We start from the raw sequence: 23,100 nt of genomic DNA, 5'->3' as shown, positions 1-23,100 counted from the left end.
TTTTACTGCCCTGTTGCGAGTGCGAAAAGGCTCGTCGCTTCTCACTGATTACGCCGACCACGCTGCGAGCTCGCCGCAGCCTATAGTTTAACGAAAACGGACTCTTCGTGTGCCGTGGGACGTATGTAATGCTCGAAGCAGAAGGAATCGGCGACCTAGCTCAGCCTCGAAAAAGCGTCACCGTCGTTACTTCTGCGTCGTGGGCTGCCATGAACAAGAAGGCCTAGCTGAATCCCAACATCAGATTCTACCGCGTTCCTTCAAGGCCTCACGAAGCGGGGCGCCGGGCGCGCTGGATAGCTGCAGTTCGTCGCGTTGGGTAAGCGAAACTTCGCGCCATGCTCACTCGCTTGTCTTGAAGCTTGCTTGATTATCTGCGTTCTAAAATTCGGTTTTTTGCACCTACAGTCCCGACAGCAGACCGACATAGCAGCAGGCATGGCTGGTGATTCACGATTCGAGACCCGGCCACAGCGACAATTAACAACTCGATCGGTGCGAAGTGGTGAAGTGACCAGGTGTGTGCAAATGAGCACAAATGGGGGGGCTGATTCGGTGACAATTCACTACCCCACTACGAGCAGCACAGGTTAGAGAGTTAAATGTGCTCATCCTTGACCTCAAGCCAGCACGCTGAGGCAGCGCAGCAAGGTAGTATAGATTGCAGCATATCGATGTTCGAGCGCTGTCATTAAAAGCTACATCAAGCGAGCAGCGCACCAGATCGCGCTGCAGCGCGATTCGCACGTACGTTACTGCGAGCTCATATCCATTGCATCAGTTATTTATCAGTTGCTAAAGGGACATATGACCGCTACTACAGTGCAGGCATAACCACTTGTCTAGCGGCATGCAGTCAACAAAGATTGCAGGAGGCCCGCCGTTTCGCGGCATGTCGAAAGACCGCTTCCGTCGCGGCGCTTACCGTCGTGCGCTCGAGCAGTTCCGTACACATGATGTCTGCTAATCGCGGCTGTGAATTCATTTACAGCAAGCATTTCCTCGCGTTTGTGCGCCTGAATCTAGCAGCGTGCAAACCTTACCTGAAGGTCAACTTTGTACGCGACTCGCTTCACTTGCGATTGACACCGCTCTAAAGCTTCGCCGCTTATTTCTTGAACGGCGTACACGTATTCGGCGTTGCATAATTTATTGCCTTTACGCAGCGTGCTACCCGGGCAAAAAAAGAAAAAAAAATCTTCGGCGCCCGATATTAGCTGCAAGCCGTGGTACAACAAAACCGGAAGTGGCGGGTCCATATTGTAAACGTGCTTGGTACCCTGAGTTACTAAGCAAGGCAATATCATCAGCGAATCGCAAGTTACTAAAGTCATCATCATCATCATCATCAGCCTAGTTACGCCCACTGCAGGGCAAAGGCCTCTCCCATACTTCTCCAACTACCCCGGTCATGTACTAATTGTGGCCATGTTGTCCCTGCAAACGTCTTAATGTCATCCGCCCACCTAACTTTCTGCCGCCCCCTGTTACGCTTCCCTTCCCTTGGAATCCAGTCCGTAACTCTTAGTGACCATCGGTTATCTTCCCTCCTCATTACATGTCCGGCCCATGCCCATTTCTTTTTCTTGATTTCAACTAAGATGTCGTTTACCCGCGTTTGTTGCCTCACCCAATCTGCTCTTTTCTTATCCCTTAACGTTACACCCATCATTCTTCTTTCCATAGCTCGTTGCGTCGTCCTCAATTTCAGCAGAACCCTTTTCGTAAGCCTCCAGGTTTCTGCCCCATATGTGAGTACTGGTAACACACAGCTGTTGTACACTTTCCTTTTGAGGGATAGTGGCAACCTGCTGTTCATGATTTGAGAATGCCTGCCAAATGCACCCCAACCCATTCTTATTCTTCTGGTTATTTCAGTCTCATGATCCGGATCCGTGGTCACTACCTGCCCTAAGTAGATGTATTCCCTTACCACTTCCAGTGCTTCGCTACCTATCGTAAACTGCTGTTCTCTTCCGAGACTGTTAAACAATACTTTAGTTTTCTGCAGATTAATTTTCAGACCCACCCTTCTGCTTTGCCTCTCCAGGTCAGTGAGCATGCATTGCAATTGGTCTCCTGAGTTACTAAGCAAGGCAATATCATCAGCGAATCGCAAGTTGCTAAGGTATTCTCCATCAACTTTTATCCCCAATTCTTCCCACTCCAGGCCTCTGAATACCTCCTGTAAACATGCTGTGAATAGCATTGGAGATATCGTATCTCCCTGTCTGACGCCTTTCTATATAGGGATTTTGTTGCTTTCTTTGTGGAGGACTACGGTGGCTGTGGAGCCGCTATAGATATCTTCCAGTATTTTTACATATGGCTCATCTACACCCTGATTCCGTAATGCCTCCATGACTGCTGAGGTTTCGACTGAATCAAACGCTTTCTCGTAATCAATGAAAGCTATATATAAGGGTTGGTTATATTCTGCACATTTCTCTATCACTTGATTGATAGTGTGAATATGGTCTGTTGTTGAGTAGCCTTTACGGAATCCTGCCTGGTCCTTTGGTTGACAGAAGTCTAAGGTGTTTCTGATTCTATTTGCGATTACCTTAGTAAATACTTTGTAGGCAACGGACAGTAAGCTGATCGGTCTATAATTTTTTGAGTCTTTGGCGTCCCCTTTCTTATGGATTAGGATTATGTTAGCGTTCTTCCAAGATTCCGGTACGCTCGAGGTTATGAGGCATTGCGTATACAGGGTGGCCAGTTTCTCTAGAACAATCTGACCACCATCCTTCAACAAATCTGCTGTTACGTGATCCTCCCCAGCTGCCTTCCCCCTTTGCATAGCTCCTAAGGCTTTCTTTACTTCTTCTGGCGTTACCTGTGGGATTTCGAATTCCTCTAGGCTATTCTCTCTTCCACTATCGTCGTGGGTGCCACTGGTACTGTATAAATCTCTATAGAACTCCTCAGCCACTTGAACTATCTCATCCATATTAGTAACGATATTGCCGGCTTTGTCTCTTAACGCACACATCTGATTCTTGCCTATTCCTAGTTTCTTCTTCACTGTTTTTAGGCTTCCTCCGTTCCTGAGAGCCTGTTCAATTCTATCCATATTATAGTTCCTGATGTCCGCTGTCTTACGCTTGTTGATTAACTTAGAAAGTTCTGCCAGTTCTATTCTAGCTGTAGGATTAGAGGCTTTCATACATTGGCGTTTCTTGATCAGATCTTTCGTCTCCTGCGATAGCTTACTGGTTTCCTGTCTAACGGCGTTACCACCGACTTCTATTGCGCACTCCTTAATGATGCCCATGAGATTGTCGTTCATTGCTTCAACACTAAGGTCCTCTTCCTGAGTTAAAGCCGAATACCTGTTCTGTAGTTTGATCCGGAATTCCTCTAGTTTCCCTCTTACCGCTAACTCATTGATTGACTTCTTGTGTACCAGTTTCTTTCGTTCCCTCCTCAAGTCTAGGCTAATTCGAGTTCTTACCATCCTGTGGTCACTGCAGCGTACCTTGCCGAGCACGTCTACATCTTGAATGATGCCAGGGTTCGCGCAGAGTATGAAGTCGATTTCATTTCTAGTCTCACCATTCGGGCTCCTCCACGTCCACTTTCGACTAACCCGCTTGCGGAAAAAGGTATTCATTATCCGCATATTATTCTGTTCTGCAAACTCTACTAATAATTCTCTTCTGCTATTCCTAGAGCCTATGCCATATTCCCCCACTGACTTGTCTCCAGCCTGCTTCTTGCCTACCCTGGCATTGATGTCGCCCATCAGTATAGTGTATTTTGTTTTGACTTTACTCATCGCCGATTCTACGTCTTCATAAAAGCTTTCGACTTCCTGGTCATCATGACTAGATGTAGGAGCGTAGACCTGTACAACCTTCATTTTGTACCTCTTATTAAGTTTCACAACAAGACATGCCACCCTCTCGTTAATGCTATAGAATTCCTGTATGTTACCAGCTATTTCCTTATTAATCAGGAATCCGACTCCTAGTTCTCGTCTCTCCGCTAAGCCCCGGTAACACAGTACATGCCCGCTTTTTAGCACTGTATATGCTTCTTTTGTCCTCCTAACCTCACTGAGCCCTATTATATCCCATTTACTACCCTCTAATTCCTCCAATAACACTCGCCTCACTAGATAGCGTTCTAACGTTAAACGTTGCCAGGTTCAGATTCCAATGGCGGCCTGTCCGGAGCCAGGTATTCTTAGCACCCTCTGCAGCGTCACAGATCTGACCGCCGCCGTGGTCAGTTGCTTCGCGGCTGCTGGGGACATGAGGGCCGGGGTTCGATTGTTGTATTCATATAGGAGGTTGTGGCCAAGTACTGCACCAGGGTGGCCAATCCTGCTCTGGTGAGAGAGTGCGTTACCGGTTCTGGTCACCGGGATCAGGCCGCACTCCAGGCCTGTTTGTGCAATTTTCTCAACACACGGTTTTTTTTTTTGTATTTTCCGGTGGAGAATTGCGCGGCACCGGGATTTGGATCACGGTCCTCTAGTTACTAAAGTATTCTCCATTAACTCTTATCCCCAATTCATCCCAATCCAGGTCTCTGAATGCCTCCTGTAAACACGCTGTGAATAGCATTGGAAAGATCGGGGGTGAAGGGGGGGCGCAGCCTCGAACCAAACGCGTTAGTAGATGCTCAGGCTTTGCCCTCGAAGACCAACTCTGGGCCGCCAAGCGGGCCGAGGAAGCCGCCAGAGCTCAAGGGCTCATTGTCAACGCCTAGGCGGGGATGTATCGCCCAATCCCCGAATAACTCAACGGACCTTTTCTCCTTGGTTGCAAAAAAAAAAAAAAAAAAAAGAAGAAACATTCTAAATACATATAACGCCCTGCAGGGCCTTTGTTTGTACTTTCTTCATGTTTGTTCAAGTTTAGCGCGTGGTTATCATTGTGACGTAGCATTCTCGACAGGAAAGTAGCGAGCGCAGCGTTTTCAAGGAAGTAAACGCAAGAAAGAGAGATGACGGTTATAGTTGTGAGACAAGATCAGCCCCAGAGAGTGCAAACTTTTTTAAGAGTCTAGTCAAGTGTTAGTCTTCGTATTTGTCTGTAGTCTCCGCCAGAAGACCGCTTTTTTTTCTTGGATAACCGATGCCACTTGTTAGAACGAAAAGTCGTAGGTTTTAAAACCGAAACCTGTACGCGCCGCAAAGAACCAATCGGCATCGTCGCTTCGCATCATGCACGCGCACGGACGCACGCGCTACGACCGGCCTGGGTCCACTCATTCCGTGCCGCAATAACCCTGCTGGTGTTCGAACGCCGTTTCGGAGCTGTGTGCACCGTCGAGGAGCATTCATATCTTGGTAAGCTGCTCTTTTATTTCACACGACTGTCGTACTTACAATGGTGCAGCTCTCCTCCGCTCCATGAAATTCATCTAGGAAGTTCTGCTATTACCGCGAAACTTGATTTTATAGAAGCAATGACAGTTTTGATGATGTGTTCCTTCCGTGTTCCATCGCCAGTGCCACGCTGAAGTATCGTCCAGGTGATCGCCTTTGCTTTATATTTACATATCTAGATGGCGTCATTCAGTTAGTGTAACTGTTCGCGAACGCACGTAAATGTAATCTCCTGGGGAATGCGTGGTTTCGTGGCGTCTCTAACGCCGTGGTCTTAGTGTGCGTGCGCTGTCCATGCACGCGCTCTTTGTTAAGGCGTAAACTGTCTGCGAGACGTTTTAGTCGCTATTGGACGTCGCATCAATGCTCGGAAGTGTTTCATTAGGCATTCCAAGATGCCTAGCTGGCACTAAATCGTCAACGCGTTTCGAAAAAAAAAAAAAAATCCCAACATTACCTGGATAGCTTTGCACTGGAACGCGTTTCTGAAGATGGCGTACGCGCTTTTGAGCACGATCTCGAGAGCTTCTTTCTCTATTCGCCCGACCCTTTTGCGTATGCGATAAAAAAAATATGGAGCCTCAGACAGTGTATTTTCTTTCTTGATGCTGGATTGTGCGCTATCGCGGTCGAGAACGATCGGTATTCCATATCTGTCTCGATATGTCCTCTTCGCAAACTCGAGCCACTGCTATCGAGAAATTCGAACGCGCTCGAAAGTGCCGCATATGTGACTGGGGTGGAATTTAAACAGACGCAACACTTATCGAATTATGTATCTGTTGCGCGTCTCTACAGCCGTGGTTAACTGCCGACGATATATCAAACTCAAGGAAGCAGGAAAATATTAACAGATAGTAAGTAGTTGAAGGGTTGAAATCTGGGCCAGTTGGTACATACTTGAACGAAAAAAACCAGTAAAAAACACAAAGGACAAGAAGAGATTTATTAGAATCGGTGTAGTCCCAGCAAGGCCAGCAGAGCTCTGCTGGCCTTGCTGGGACTACACAGATTCTAATAAACCTCAGTTGATAGTCCAGTCGTTGTGGTGTGAACCTCTCCTCTTGTCCTTTGTGTTCTTGGCTGGTTTTTTCGTTTAAGTAGTTGAGGCGTGCCAAAAGCGCCAGTGCCTATTAATTCGTGCACGCACTTTTTTTCTTTTCTTTATTTTTTTTTATTGCGATAGTCATTCGCCTTTCAAAAGCAAGTGCGCACTTCATCGTTGTCATCTTCTGGCATTACCAGTCACTTAAAATTTAGATGCATATCTTCTGGGGAACTCCTTGCAGTCAAGCGAGCGCATTGAGTTGCTTGGCCAACGCCTCCTAGCTTGCACAAGGCCGGTGCACTTCGATCCGTGACGTAATGCTAACTTGCCCGACTGCCATAGAATGTAATAGGGACGCTTGGCGAGTTTTGATTTGGCCTTATAGACCGAGACCATGCCGAGGCACGGTTACAACGCAGGCAATTCGCAACTTTCACAGACGGTGGCACCGTTGCGCGGCAGCGGCCAGAAACAATCGAAAGATTATACTCACCGCTTTCTGCTGCTTGTTCGCGTAACGTATTGGTGTTGTCTACGCTTTTCCTTCATTTTTGGTTGGTTTTAACGCGTTCAAAGCTCTCGTGGGATCCTGAAGGACACTTAACATAGAATGAGCAAACATAGAAGTAACCGTATTTGCTGCGTGCTGCAGTGCAAAAGTTATGCGGTATGTGATCTGAGCCTTCACTCATTCCCACTGGCTGCGTCCATGAGGAAGAAATGATTAAGCTGCGGATCGGCAAAGCTATCACAGAAGTGATGAAGGCTTGCAGTGCACACTTCATACTGGAGGACTTTTTTTGGAATACGACAGATGAGTGACGATTCCGAGCACTTGAAATCACGAATAGATGTACCTCTATAAACACGTAGGCATAGCACTATATTATGTGCAGGGAAAGAAATAATGCGCAATCCTAACTTAAATGTGTTGTACGATAATTGATGCTTGTGTTCTTGCCACTCACGCCTTTGCGGCTACGTTGGAGCGCAAACATTCTCTGTGAAGCCTTGTACCTGCTTTGAACTTGTACTTGTCGTCGTCTTCCACTTCGATGCACTGCTGCAACGTGTGCACAGGCGCACATGACTGCACTCGTAAGGTTACAAATCCTAGTCCAACAAACGTTAAACTACTGTGCAGTGTTCGAGTAGCGAACCCTCAACTGATTTGCGTGTATATTATTTGATAAAGTTAACTGGAAGAATGAAGCGAGCATTGCCGCGGACCGATAAATATCGGCTATGTATCGCTTGATCTGTCTATAGGCAAGACGCGGTAAAACATACACAGGATGTAAAACTACCACAAGACTGTAGATTGGACAGCACGCATAAAGCGCAATAACTAAAGTACAAGGGTGAACAGTTATCGTATTAGCTCGCAGAAGCGGTCAGATATGGGTTTTTGCTTCTTGTGTTCAATCTCCAGCTTTGTGAACACAGGCAGGGATAACTAGACAAGAAATTTTTGCTCACAAAACGCTGCTTTGAGGCTGCTTTTCATGCCGTCGACGTAAAGAACTTGGATCGCGCAACAGCAGGAAGATTTTTTTTCTCGACAAGGCGGCCAATTCAAGCGGTCCAAGTAACAATTTGCAGGAAGCACCACATCGTATAAAAGGTCATGGTACCAGTTCAATGTGGTCGAATTAATAGAATAGCAAAGAAAAAGCATGGTCACTTGTCTTTATAGCACCGTCGCGGTAAAACTGAAACCACAGCTCGTGTGGTTTGCTTCGAAGCCGCGAAGTTTGCATGCGAAGGCCTTCAACAGTCACGGACTTTGACGTGCACACAAGATGACCAGCGTTTAGGACTTCTCGCCTTCAAGTAGGCTTCGAATGCTGTGTTCTGCTCGCCAAATGTGAGCCATTAAGCAGGCTGACGACTGCGGGCATATAAACTGAGGAGACATTTGAACTCGACTACGTGAAACATGTCACTGAGCAAGACGACCGCAGGACTGCACCGACTGCTCTAGTTCTTAATCTTTCGGACAGCCACGTTGGATTTAAGGTGGTGCCCCCTATAGGCCATGAAAGTTGCGAATAGCCTGCATGGAGAATGAACACGCAGATAACAAAGGCTTCTGAGAGCGAGGGTGACGTGGTCACGGCGGTGCCCTCTCCCCGCACGCAACACCCGGCGCGCTAATGCAGCAGCAGGTGTTCCCCTGCCCGCTCTGCTCCGTCGAGGTGCGCTCGTAATGTGGTGTCTTAGCCAATAGAAATTTAGGTGCCGTACTTACGCGATATCGCGTTAAAGGCCCCGTGTCAGAAAAAATTCGGCGTTGGCGTCGGACGTCATTTCGAGAAAAATCATTACATACCACAACCAAAATAATTCTATTATGTGTAACCTCAAACACAAACCCCATTTCCAGCGTTTCTATTACTCGTAGAACGGTGTGGCCCGCCTGGTTCCTTGCAACAATACCATCCAGATGTCGCTTCCCTCCATGCATCTGCAAGAAAGCTGTGGTTGCTGGGAAGCGCGACAAGCAGTCGGGGATCTTTGAATGTTATTGCATTCCACTCTTCAAGCTGAAGCGCACTCCAAATGTTTTCGCTTGTCCAGCCGACAGACGCCAGCTGTTTTCACTCAATGGGTCATTCAATGCTTTCGAACCAAAAAGAAAAAACGCATGTATGCATGCAATATATAGTAGGGCAACTATAATTGGAACTTGAATGGCTTTTATGAAATTATCTTGCCTAATCCCCATTGGATTCAGTTAGGATCATAGCAAGTACCTGATTGAGATGTATTTGTTTGTGAAGTTATGTAGATATAGTTTCGCCGTGTGAAAGCTTCCAACTTCCTGCAGTTGACCTTTGGTTCACTTTCTTCGGACATACCCCAATTTGTAGCAGAAGTGTTGTCTCGTCTAATTTGCGTCAGGTCCTTCCTGCGTTGTCGTTTTGTATTTCTCCTCTCTGAGGCTCCCGTATGTGTGTATATGTCTGTGTGTTAAACAGATTTATTTATTGTGAATTTGCTTTGATCATTGCAGTGCCCTAAGTACCTATAGTTGAGAGAAAAATTTGCATGTTTACTTGATTATAACGAGCCTTCGATTATGATGTGCACCTTAAGTTTTCAGACTGACACTGAATATGCATTGTGCTCTTGATCGTAATGGGCACACAGATTTTCATATACTAAAGAAAGCACAAACTGTAATACCCTTATATTGTTCCCTCACAATATATTTTCATAGTAAGAGAGAATTGTGATTTGTTTGCACTCAAGAAAATAAATTTTATTTCATCTTTATCACAGGCACCTTTCGTCAAGGCTGTTTGAGGTGGGCTTAACACTGTTTGAGGTAAGATTGGAGATTTGGACATTACGCATTGCAGTTTTTGTTTGTGCTAGATTTGAACGCACACCTTCTTGCTAATTTTTCTGAAAAAAGTGTGCTTTAAAATGAAGTAAATATAGGGTACTTTGGACAGATCGAATGCTGGTGAACTTTTTATGCTGTACGTTGAATTCCTGGTACAGACTACCGGGTACGTATTTTTTATGATGTACAGAATTTTTACTAATCAACTGTGGCAGATAACGTAATTCTATTCCTTGAGATAGACTACTTAGAGAAATTACTTTCTCTGAAAAATTACTTGCACGAGAAATCAAAATGAATGATCAGTTAAGCAAATTTCACTAATTAGGTTTTTATCTAATTACTTCAGGACACGTATTTCAATTTACGAATTGTAGCTAGTGAGTTTCCAAAGCGTATCCACTAGGAACAAATTTTCGACCAGTGTCGAGATATAAATTTCCCAAAATATTCAACGAAGCACATGAGCGTCCCATTTATTTTTGTGCTTCAATGCATAAGTGGCATTTTCTTCGAGGTAAGTGGGACAGCAGTGCATTTTTACTGCAAGTGCGATGGCACATGTATCTAAACCAGTGCCACATCCTCAGAATTATTTCCTAGTGGATATGCCTTGCAATCGCGCTACCATTCGTAAATTGCAATTTGCCGTAATGTAATTCGTTCAAAACAAGTGACGGTTTTTAATTGGTCGTTTATGCATCTGTGTTTCGTGCAAGTAATGTTCACCTCAAGTAACGCAGCTCAATAACTAGAAGTATGCTTTTGCCACAGGTGGTTTCTAAAAATTTTGTCTAATTTAAAAATGTGGCATCCTGTATAATTACCCATTGCAAAAAGTACCATACACATAACATTTTTTTCTGCTTCTTTTCAAGCCGGCAATAATCTCAAACATTTTTGGCATTTTCATTGTTTATTACGTTTTTGTACTGTCTCTGTAGTTATTCCCCCCCTTTTTTTTTTACAATATTGCTACTATCTTAACTTGCCTTTCCATTTCATTGCACTGCATTTTTTTCATAGTCACCAGACACCTGAGGTATTCACAGAAAAGTGAGGAAGTTGCTATGTCTCTGGCATTTTCATTCCACCTTTGGCCCTCCTTTAATAATACAATAAATTGCGGCTACTATGCTCTGCATTTTCCTTTCAAATGTTTTCAAACTTGTAACGACAAGAAGAAATGAATGAAAAATCTGTTTGAAGCACTATAATTGGCCTTTTTAAAGTTTATAACAGTAGTATTTTATTGCTTTATTCGATAATTTCTGGCCACGTAGCAACAGGATGGTGCTAGATTTCCTTCAACATATGACAAATCATTAGTTAACTATGTACTTTTCTGATGCAACCAGTCCAATACACGCGCCTAATGCAGGAGAAAAGCAAAAACTAGAGCGTGGGAATGATGAGACACAAAGAGGAATCAATCAGTCATCCAAGTTTATTTGACACAAGATTCTCATCATCCGTCCTATCTAACTATCCATCCTAGCTGTCGCCAAATGCAGCTTGGCTTCTAGGCGTACGGGGCAGTTAAAAGGGTTCCTTTGCATGGTCACAAAATAAGGGGAGGAAGAGGGTCACATACTGCTGACGCACTTATCGGTCAGCCTGGTATACAATTGTTGCGAGCCACACAGTGACTGTGTCACCGAAAGCTGAATGAGCAGCGCATGTGTCATTGTTTCTGCTTTTACTGTGCGCTTCTCCAAATACGACACGGTGAGCATGGGCCGGTCATCTGCTGTTGCTTGTCCCGGAACGCACCGCAACCTTCTTTCCTCTATTAGCTCCTCTTTTAGCTCCTCTATTATCATATAGCGCTTTTGATGAGGTGATCAATTGCTGCTTTGATCTCCACACCCGCCTGTAAATGAGTGAGATCACATGAGCACATTCCCTCATTTTCTTATGGGAAGGAACCGTCGTAAACAGTCTATGCCGAGAAGCAGTGTTCCATTTGGCTTGCACTTTAAGTTAATTGCATTAAAAGTTTGTGTAATTTATGCTTTCTTTTAAATCTGAGAAATTTATGCCTCATATAGTACTACAATTGTGGCCACTAACTACTAATAAGGCAAAAAAAGAAATAAACGACAAGATATACGAGAGAAGCTCTTGCAGTACCTCTTTAAGGCTCAGCGACCATGAATAAATTATTCTGACTGTGATAACAACAGCTGAAGGTAATGAAACTTTTAAGGAATATACTGCCTAGTTGATCATCTCGATGCATATTCTTTTTTGTTGGCATTGGTTGCATGATTATAAACAATTCTTCCTGCTGCAGTGTGCACCTGAAACCTCCTGCCAGCTGCTAAGTCCACGCAGGATGATGACACTGCTGGGCACTACGTTGGAACACCTCAACCATGCCATGGGAGCCAACAAAGGCGTGCCTCTCTCCAGGCTCCAAGGCATCCTATCGCAACTTCCACCATCAATCCGGGGCCGGTTCGGTGCAAGAACTGAAACCATACGGTTGGTGGCGAGACATTTTCCCAGCAAGATTGTTGTCGGTTCAGACAACAGAGTTTACACATCCACACGACCTCTCGCATCTACGAGAAACAGTGGAGCAAAGAGCCACAGTCCGGCTGACAAGAAACATCTCAACATGACTGACGGACACATTGAGCTCTGTAATGTCACAGGCACCATCTCAAAGTTGTTAATGCTTTATGGTTTTGTTGATTTGGTACATCCACTTCGAGCTAGTGTTTCTTTTGACAAGAGATTCTTCAAGAAAAATAGGCACCATGACCTAACAAAGTTGGGGCTCAAGCTAGGCAACGTAGTCATATTAGATGCAGTAAAAAGTCCACCAACTCACAGAGCTAAGTATCAGGCCACTCATATAGAACTTCTAAGAAAAATGGCACATACGAGCAGCCCCACACCGAAGCAGGCAGCGTACCAACCAGGTAGTGACGGCATCGGAAGTGGACTTCCTGGCTCAATCCAAGCCGTCATTCCAAGCCATGCAGTTATATTATTTGGTGAAGACAATATAGAGTGTACCTACTTTTCTATTGATAACATTGACAAGTCCCTGCTTCAGCCAGAAAAGAGTTTGAATGAAATATTTAGCGTCGGGGACAAGGTTCTCTTTGATGCCCAACCAAATCCAAAGCCGACTAGCTACGCCAAGTGGTGGGTCACCAATGTCAACAAAGCGCAAAGTGCTCAACTTTCCCAGGCCAACGACAGCGGAGACAAGGCTTTTCTATCCGACAACGATATCGCTGAGTTACTGCTTGACCAAAAGGAGTTCTCTGCACGAAGGAAACTGTCAATCCAAGCCACGCATTTATATTATTCGGTGAAGACAATATAGAGTGTTCCTACTTTTCTATTGATAAAATTGACAAGTCCCTGCTTCAGCCAGAAAAGAGTTTGAATGACATATTTAGCGTCAGGGACAAGGTTCTCTTTGATGCCCAACCAAATCCAAAGCCGACTAGCTACGCCAAGTGGTGGGCCACCAATGTCAACAAAGCGCAAAGTGCTCAACTTTCCCAGGCCAACGACAGCGGAGACAAAGCTTTTCTATCCGACAACGATATTGCTGAGCTACTGCTTGACCAAAAAGAGTTCTCTGCACGAAGGAAACTGTCAATCCAAGCCACGAATTTATATTATTCGGTGAAGACAATATAGAGTGTTCCTACTTTTCTATTGGTAACATTGGCAAGTCCCTGCTTCAGCCAGAAAAGAGTTTGAATGACATATTTAGCGTCGGGGACAAGGTTCTCTTTGATGCCCAACCAAATCCAAAGCCGACTAGCTACGCCAAGTGGTGGGTCACCAATGTCAACAAAGCGCAAAGTGCTCAACTTTCCCAGGCCAACGACAGCGGAGACAAGGCTTTTCTATCCGACAACGATATCGCTGAGTTACTGCTTGACCAAAAGGAGTTCTCTGCACGAAGGAAACTGTCAATCCAAGCCACGCATTTATATTATTCGGTGAAGACAATATAGAGTGTTCCTACTTTTCTATTGATAACATTGACAAGTCCCTGCTTCAGCCAGAAAAGAGTTTGAATGACATATTTAGCGTCGGGGACAAGGTTCTCTTTGATGCCCTACCAAATCCAAAGCCGACTAGCTACGCCAAGTGGTGGGTCACCAATGTCAACAAAGCGCAAAGTGCTCAACTTTCCCAGGCCAACGACAGCGGAGACGAAGCTTTTCTATCCGACAACGATATTGCTGAGCTACTGCTTGACCAAAAAGAGTTCTCTGCACGAAGGAAACTGTCAATCCAAGCCACGGATTTATATTATTCGGTGAAGACAATATAGAGTGTTCCTACTTTTCTATTGGTAACATTGGCAAGTCCCTGCTTCAGCCAGAAAAGAGTTTGAATGACATATTTAGCGTCGGGGACAAGGTTCTCTTTGATGCCCAACCAAATCCAAAGCCGACTAGCTACGCCAAGTGGTGGGTCACCAATGTCAACAAAGCGCAAAGTGCTCAACTTTCCCAGGCCAACGACAGCGGAGACAAGGCTTTTCTATCCGACAACGATATCGCTGAGTTACTGCTTGACCAAAAGGAGTTCTCTGCACGAAGGAAACTGTCAATCCAAGCCACGCATTTATATTATTCGGTGAAGACAATATAGAGTGTTCCTACTTTTCTATTGATAACATTGACAAGTCCCTGCTTCAGCCAGAAAAGAGTTTGAATGACATATTTAGCGTCGGGGACAAGGTTCTCTTTGATGCCCAACCAAATCCAAAGCCGACTAGCTACGGCAAGTGGTGGGCCACCAATGTCAACAAAGCGCGAAGTGCTCAACTTTCCCAGGCCAGCGACAGCGGAGACGAAGCTTTTCTATCCGACAACGATATCGCTGAGCTTCTGCTTGACCCAAAGGAGTTCTCTGTACCAAGGAAACTGTCCGGCATTAAAGGCTCATTCTTCCCAAACTCCAAGATTAGGGCTCTTGTATCCACTGTTGAACCCAACGTCATGGTCCCAGTTCCAGACACAGTGACGTATTGCAACAGAAGGAAGATCAGGACATTCAGCGAGCTGTTGAAAGACAGTGCTGTCCTAGAAGATTTAGATGCCTTTATAGATGCCATCGAAGCAAAACACGACATATGGTTAGCGACGCTCATGTGGAATGGTGAACGTCCCAAGCACTTCCAGCGGAGACGAAGCTTTTCTATCCCCTACCCAACCAGAAATCACCTCAGAGCCCCTACACAATTCTCTCTGCAATGCCGCTTCTGCGCAGAGCCCAGGTCCCTCAGGCACATGGTAGGGGGTTGCAGACCGGCACCATTAAATCCTCCGAACCCTTACCCCACTGACGAGATTTACGAGAGAGCCTTGGCCAGCTCCGACCTCGAGGATGAGCAACGGCTGATTGTGAGGGCCCATGACGCGGCCCGAGCTCAGGGCATTCTGCAATGACGCCTCTCCAAAGCTGCATTCACCCAATAAAAATGTTCATTCTCTCTCTCTCTCTTTCTATCCGACAACGCTATCGCTGAGCTTCTGCTTGACCCAAAGGAGTTCTCTGCACGAAGGAAACTGTCCGGCATCAAAGGCTCATTCTTCCCAAACTCCAAGATTACGGGTCTTGTATCCACTGTTGAACCCAACGTCATGGTCTTAGTTCCAGACACAGTGACATATTGCAACAGAAGGAAGATAAGGACATTCAGCGAACTGTTGCAAGACAGCGCCGTCCTAGAAGATTTATATGCCTTTATAGACACCATCGGAGCAGAACACGACATATGGTTAGCGACGCTCATGTGGAATGGTGAACGTCCCGAGCACGTCCCTGCACTTCCCATTCTCAGAGAAAATGACATCATTCGGATTGACTACATGCTCAGTATGGTTGGAGGGAGGGTGGAGGTGTGCAGCCGCCTTGTGCGGCACGGCGAAAGGCCTTCAAACGCGCACCAAATGAGTCCCTCAGAGTTTGGTCTGCTGCTGAAGGCCAGGGCGGCGCAGCAAGACATCCCTGCAGCGCCTGGCAAGCTCGGCACACTAGCGTAAGTTTTGGAAAGGTTTACTGTGTTGTTCAAACTGCGTTTCTGTCGCCATTTTAAGTTTTCCAGAGTGAACCTAGTCTACTTGCACAAACCACGACTGAATTCTTGGCACAACACAGCACATTTCACACATAGCAGGTGAATGCTATGAAGGCTAGAGCGAGTTGTCTCACTGCTCTATTTGCGACTAAAAAATAGTGCATCACATATAAAAGAAAATGTATGGTATCTATTATAAATTGAATGTAACATTAGGCTTCATGCAACATGGGAGGCATCATAGATCGGGACCTCTTTAGCACCGTACTAATGAAGTGGCACATTTCTGAGACCAGTGGCCGCAGCCCAGAGTTTTTGCTTAAGCTTGAAACCAGACGTAGTATGATGCATGCTGGAAGCACAAGGGTGCACTAATAACCTTATGGCCACATGTTGTAGTTGTGATGTGAAATAGGTTATTCCATAGAAAGCATCGCAAATAAAAAGGTAACTAGTAAAACAAACTGAGTGAAATTCCTATAGCTGGACTACTTGGATGGCAACCTCAGCGTTGCCTGCTCACTGTGAACACAGCATAGTGAACATTAATTAACATTTCCTTTCAGTCATTAGCATCTGACATGAAAATGCCTGGAGTTGTCTCCACACGTTGTGCCTTGGCCCTTCACACCATGTATAGACAGGTTACATGACTGGATGAACTGCAGTCATCAGAGAGCTTTAGCTGTGTTGGATAATATGACCTGTGGGTCAGTTCCTCTGGTGTGGGTGCCTTAATACAGGCCTAATGTTTTGGTGTCTTTTAATGTATGTAAACATCCTTGACCGAAATCGGTCTGGGAGATCTGAATCTGTCGGTGAATATGTTTGCTGTTTGTTAAATGAGCTGTGGATCTGAGAGACAGGACCCATTTGAGGGAGACAATTGGCAAGACAGAAATATCTCAATCCAAGTTTGAAAATGAGAGTCCTAATGTTGTGGTGACAATTCAGCTTCTTTCTCAAAGCCGAATCGGCCTCAAGGTATTGTCACATTGATTTTTGAAACCTGGATAGAGGCTTTGCTTGTGTGGTGTCACCTTTTTGCAGACCCCCCTTTCCCTCTTTTTATTAAAATCTGCAATCGATCAGCACAGCAGGCCCATAGGCGTAGAATTAATTAAATGAAATCAATAAAGTTGCACCTTTACATACATATCTGACTACACAACCACAAGCAGCTATCTCTAACGCATATTTTTTTATTTGGGGCATGGCTGTGCATGATGAACAACAGTCTCACGGCAATGGACAAGGAGGGCCAAGCAGTGCTCCAAGCTGCAACTTTCCCGACGTCCAGAAATCGGGAACTAGCAGTCTGCCTCCAGAACCTGGTTGCTCCTAATGGCCGTCGGCAGATTCGCTTGGAAATATACTGGCTGTCAAGGAAGATGGTGAGCTTGGCATATGTTCTGTCTTGTTAGATACCGTGGTGGTACGTGAAAAATATGTATGCTATCTGTGGCTTCATAGTTATTACAGCGCAAAATACGAAGATGAAGGGAAGAAAAGAAGCGACAGGACTTTGCGCTGGCTATCGGCTGATTCTTTATTGGAGCAAGCGTTTTATAGAGATACCAAGCTTCTTCTCGCACATGCTCACCATAATAACACGCTATCATGCCACTATCTAACAAACATGCCTCCATCAATATAAAATGCTCGTTCCAATAAAGAAACATCAGTTGATAATCGGTGCATAGTCCTGTTGCTTCGCGCCTTCCCTTCACCTTCGTATTTTGCACTTCGCGCCTTCCCTTCACCTTCGTATTTTGCACTTTAATAACTATGAATCAGTACGAATTATTCCATTCACTATTCTCTGGCACTTATCTTGTCCCCAAGCAATAATCCTCATCCATCTTACGTGGATTTCCTCTCTTTAAACACTGTGCTTACTATCCTTTCAAGAATGCTATCGCTTGTTAATAAGCACTTGACGTTTGTGACCTGAAAGTAAAGGGCACGCATTAAGAATAGCCAAGCAAGGTAGGTGGTGTTTATTGTTGTGGGAGAAGATAAGCCTCAAAGAGCGCTAACTTCGAGAGTGCATGCACTGTTCCACATTTTTTGCAGAATCGGAATTATTGTTGAATTTGTTATAAAATTACAAGGTACTACAGTAACATACAGACAGTGTAGGATTGATTGTGAATAATATGAACGGCTTGATTTTGGATATCCTCATGAGCCCCCTTGTAGTTTCTAATGCACAACCCCCTATGTAGTACCCCGTCACAGGGTCTTTAAGGAATAAAAATGAAATGAAATAACGCCCTCAGCAACTAACTGTGGTAATTAAACTTTAAAAAATGGGTTTTTCACGTTGGTAACATAGCAAGTCAGTAATAGGAACCGAACTTGTAAAGCAATTAAACAGCTGAGTTGTCTTTTGATCTGAGGAAGTTATGGTGTCCATGGCAAAGGAATGTACCTCTTTGCCTGCCCTCATGCAGTCGCTAATATTTTTTTGTTGTGTTTCAGTAACCTTCCCGTCACTACCCTCGGGTCCTGCCACCAGCAATGTAAGTGATATAGGACAGGTCACTTGTGACCTCTGGGAATACTATTTTATTTTACAAGTTACAGGTTGTTTGTAAGACAGGCAGGGGAGGACAGTCAGTACACCAAAATGGAATAAGAGTGTACACTGGAATTTTTATATGTTGGAGATTGCGATGCTAGAAAGACACATTGACAGTGTGCACGATTCCTGAAGTAACATGTGAGAACAAGGACATGGACACGATAAAACATGAATTTAATTTATGTTGTAGTGCATACTGATGAAAAAAAATTATTTGAAATAAGGGGGAGCAAAAATAAGTGTTCAGTCTTGTTGTGTTTGTGTTGCTGTTCTTACGCTTGCGTGAGATTCATGGAACCTCACCAACTAGCCTAGTTTCAAGTATCGCTGGAAGTTGACTTGGCGTGAGACAATAATGAATGTTTAGAAATGTTTGTTTTGGCACTAAAAAGAATCTAATGGTCAAGAGTGATTACTACAGATTGATTTACTGCAAGGCTTTTATGATGGAGCTATTAATTCTTTCACAATTGGCACTCGCCGCTGATGCCGATAACAAGTCTGTCCTGGCCCCTCCTGACGAATACGACTCTGCACTCGCCGCATTGCGGCACCAATTTTCGACGTCGAGCGTCATCGCTTTCACCGCTGCAGCCAAAACACAGGCGAGTCCGTTCGTGACTTTCTTGCCGCTCTGCGAGAGCTAGCATCACATTGTTCGTTTGCCTCGCAAGATGATACTCTGCGGGATCAATTCGTTGCCGGCGTAGCTTTCACTCGCGTACGTGAGCGGTTATTGCTCGAGGGTTCCACACTTTCATTCCAGTATTCCGTTCAAATTGCACTTCAGTTTGAGCAGGCGGTTGAAGAGCTAAAGGAACTTTCTGCTTCGGTCGAGGCAATTTCATTGCGGCAGCGTCATAAACCATCTTCGCATTCTTCGCAAAAAAGAAATTCACAGCCGGCAGCCACCTTTCAGCAGAATTTAACGAGGAGCGCGGGCGGCTCACATGCGCCGCATCGGAACCGCCCCCTGAATGGAACCGAGAACAGAGTAGCCGCTCCTGTTCGCCACATTGTTTTTGATGCAGCTTGCGAAACCACATCGCGTCAGCGCCGCAGTGCCCAGCGTATGGCAAGACTTGTTCGTTTTGTGGTCGCAAGGGCCACTTTCAAAGGGTATGCAAGCGCAAACGAACTCAAATGCAAGGCCGGGTTCGTGAAGTTTAATTTCATGAAGATGTTTCGTCATCTAGCACTGCTGAGCAAGTTTTGACTGTGCAACGTTCCGCGCGTAGTGGAATTCATATTCAAATGCAAGTAGCGAATTTCACTTCGACATTCCTTGTTGATTCAGGGTCGTCTGTTTCAATCATGTCGGAACAAGAATTGAGTCAATATTTTCAGAGCGTTCCGCTCCTGCCTGCTCCGCATGTTACTTTGTTTGACTACTCTCAACGGCCGATTTCCGTGCTATGTTGTTTCCAGGCAGACATTGGGTTTAAAGGCTGCACAGCGTCACTACGTTTTTATGTTCACCGAGGAACTTGTCTGATCAGTCTTGACGGCATTAAAGGCTTGAATCTTGGCATTGAGGGTTCTGCTCTCAAGTGCTTGTACACGTACGTTGCTCCGTTGCAGACTATCGTTGACCCGCTATCCTGTTCCATTTTCTAGCGCGCAGCCCCGTGGCAAAGGTCTTCCGCCAGCCTTAGCACATGAATTCAGTTCACTTTTCAGTCCCGAGTTGGGTCTTGCTAAGGGGTTCACGCATCGCATCAAGACGCAGCAAGGCGGGCAGCCTGTAACTTCGAAGCTTCGCCGTCTGCCATATTCTTTCCGGTCACCAGTATCAAATGAGGTTCAGAGGTTGCTGAGCCTTGACATCATTGAATGGATCGATGCTTCTGAATGGGTGTCCCCCATTGTTGTTGTTAACAAGAAAGATGGTAGCATCAGGATATGTGTAGATATTCGAGAGCCGAACTAAGCTATTCTTCCAGACAGTTTCGCGTTGCCCCACACAGAGGAACTGCTTCACGCTTTGGTAGGCGCTACACACTTCTCAAAACTTGACTTGGCTTTCTCTTACCATCAGGTTCTCTTGCACCCTGACAGCAGGGATCTGACAGCTTTCATCACTCGTGACGGCCTTTTTCGTTTTTTAAACTGGAAAAGTTTGCTTTGGGTTGGTTTCCGCCCCAGCAGCATTTCAGAAAATGGTGACAATCCTTGACCGCTCCCCTGGCGTGTTCTACATTGATGATGTCATCATTTTTGGCAAGACTGCAGAAGAACACCTTTCAAACTTGGAAGACCATGCTGTAAAATATCAAGAACGCAGGTCTGAAACGGAACCACAAATGCCTCTTCAATGTTCCAGAACTTGCTTTTCTAGGGCACAAGGCCACCGCACGTGGTATTTCGCCACATCCATAGAAGGTAGACTCTATAGTTAACACACCAGTGCCAACTGATGCTGGCACCCTTCGTTCATTCCTGGGTCTCGTAGAATATTACTCCAAGTTTGTTCCACACTTGACACAAGTGGTCGAGCCTATGAGAGTCTTACTTCGTAAAAATGAGCCATTCGTCTGACCAACCGAAGCAGATGGCTGTTTCAGGAGGGTCAAGGAAATGCTTTCGTCGAGTACAGTCCTTCCATATGTTTGATCCGCCACTTCCAGTAATTGTGTCGACCAACGCATCCGACTGTGGGCTGGGAGCAGTCCTGCAGCAACAAAGTGGCCAAGAGCTCTGCACAGTCACTTTCGCATATCGTACACTGTCGCCTGCGGAGAGAAAATATTCAGTCGGTGTACAAGAAGCTCTTGCATGTATTTGGGCATGTGAGCGATGGCACACGTACCTTTGGGGTCGCCATTTCACAATTCGAACAGACCACCAGGCACTGGTGTCCTTGCTGTCGTCACAAGGACATGGAAGACGCCCACTGCGAATCGCACGCTGGAGTGCACGACTGCTTTGCTACAATTTCACTGTTGAATACCGCAAGGGGTCCACAAACACTGTAGTAGATGCACTTTCTTGGCTGCCAGCACCTACCTCGGAGGCAGAGATTGTTAAGGTGGAAAAAAATTCTCGTTCATTGAGCCAGCCTACATGACAAGGGAGAAGTTCAGGCAGGCCGCCCTCGACGTCAGTTGCCTGGAAACCATCAAGTAATTTGTGCTGAGGAACAAGTGTTTTTGCCCGTGAAGGCTACCCATAAGAGATCGTTTGTGACAGTGGACTTGAGTTCACTTCGCTTCATCACTTTCCTGCAAAACGGAAACGGTCAACGGTGAAACGGTCAACAAGCTCGCGGCCAAAGCGGCCGCGGCAATGAGACTCATCAAGAGGGTGTCCAACAGAAGAGCGGGGACGAAGGAGGAGAGCCTGACTAGGCTCGTTCAATCCTTCGCAGTTAGCCACATAACGTACGTGGCCGCTTTCCACAACTGGAGGCCGAGCGAACGTAACAAGATAGACGCCACCATATGCAAGGCGTATAAGGCGGCACTCGGCCTCCTCGGGAGCACAAGCACCGAAAAATTCATGGCGCTGGGAGTCCACAACACGCTGTACGAAATAGCCGAAGCACAGAGAACGGCGCAACTCGAGCGTCTCTCTGAAACGAGAACCGGAAGAAAGATACTGCGGGACCTTGGCCTCGAGCCGAGGGAAGGCGAGCAGCAGAAAGACGTACCTATACCAGATAGCATCAACAGAAAGCTCAGGGTCTGCCCGATCCCTAGGAACGTGAACCCTGAGCACAACAAGGAGCGGAGGTTGGCGAGGGCCAGGGCTCTCGTGGACCTCCACGCGAGAAGGCGCCATCTACGTGGACACGGCGGAGTACCGAGGGAGCAGCGACGCATACGCGGTGGTGGCTGTCGGGGCATCGACGGGTGCAACGAAGACCGCGGCGAGCGTCCGGACTCGAGAGGCGCACCGGGCGGAGGAGGTGGCCATCGCCTTGGCCGTCTCCGACCCCGGATGCACTACAGTGTTGTGTGACTCTAGAACGGCAGTGAAGAACTACGCCAAGGGTAGGGTATGTAGTGAGGCTGCGCGCATACTGCGCAAGGCCGAAGACATCGGACGCACAAGCGCTGTGGTGATCAAGTGGTTTCCGGCCCACATGGGCAGTGACGTGTCGGAACGCGGGAACGTGAACCACAACGAGACGGCCAACTCGGCCGCGCGAGGACTAACCAACCGCGCAGCTGCAAGCACGGCCGACTCGGAGTGTTGGTCGCGGTGCAGTGCCAAGGACAAGATGACCACTTTCAACGAAATGGTGAAGTGGTACAGACTTAACAGACAGACTATGCCGCCACCTCACCCGGGGCTTACCCGGATGGAGGCAGTGTTATACAGGCAATTACAGACGGGGTCCCTGCTCACCCCGGTGCTAGCTAAGCACGTGTGTCCGAGCGTGTACGCGAGTGACGTGTGTAGACTGTGCGCTAAGGAGAGAGCCACCGCGGCTCACATCCTTTGGGACTGTAGTATAAATCCACGAGAAGCCAGCGAGAAAACGACGATCCCGCCGCAGCTAGAGGCTGCAACGAGGAGATATGACCAAGATACACAACTCAAGGCCGTCCAGCAGGTCTCGGCAGCTCTAGAGAGGCAGCGACCTCGCGAAACCGAGGAGAAGGGGGGCAGCACCCCGAGGAAGGGGGCGGCGGCCCTCTCGGATCCGCGGAAGTAGCGAGGAACCAAGACCTCGAGGAGCACAATGCACGAGATTGACGTA

At 46.4% G+C, this 23,100-nt stretch overlaps 1 protein-coding gene across 8 annotated transcripts in view; it reads left to right on the top strand.

Annotated features, from left to right (window-relative positions):
• LOC140213731 (uncharacterized) overlaps window positions 1–23,100 on the top strand; it is a 550,291-nt gene that overhangs the window by 518,055 nt on the left and 9,136 nt on the right. For 4 of the 8 annotated variants that reach the window (XR_011890656.1, XR_011890655.1, XR_011890653.1 and 1 more), the window contains 3 exons: window positions 9,675–9,720; window positions 17,046–17,202; window positions 18,293–18,333. Coding sequence is in view for 2 of the 8 variants with exons in the window: in XM_072285013.1 (XP_072141114.1) it covers window positions 9,675–9,698 (24 nt within the window). In the remaining 6 variants the exon portion in view is untranslated. The other 4 variants (XR_011890657.1, XM_072285011.1, XR_011890658.1 and 1 more) reach the window with 4 other exon arrangements.

Source organism: Dermacentor andersoni, chromosome 1, assembly GCF_023375885.2.
Source record: "Dermacentor andersoni chromosome 1, qqDerAnde1_hic_scaffold, whole genome shotgun sequence".
NCBI lineage: Eukaryota > Metazoa > Arthropoda > Arachnida > Ixodida > Ixodidae > Dermacentor > Dermacentor andersoni.
Note: the sequence above shows the minus strand (reverse complement) of the source record. Positions and strands in the feature narration are given on the sequence as shown.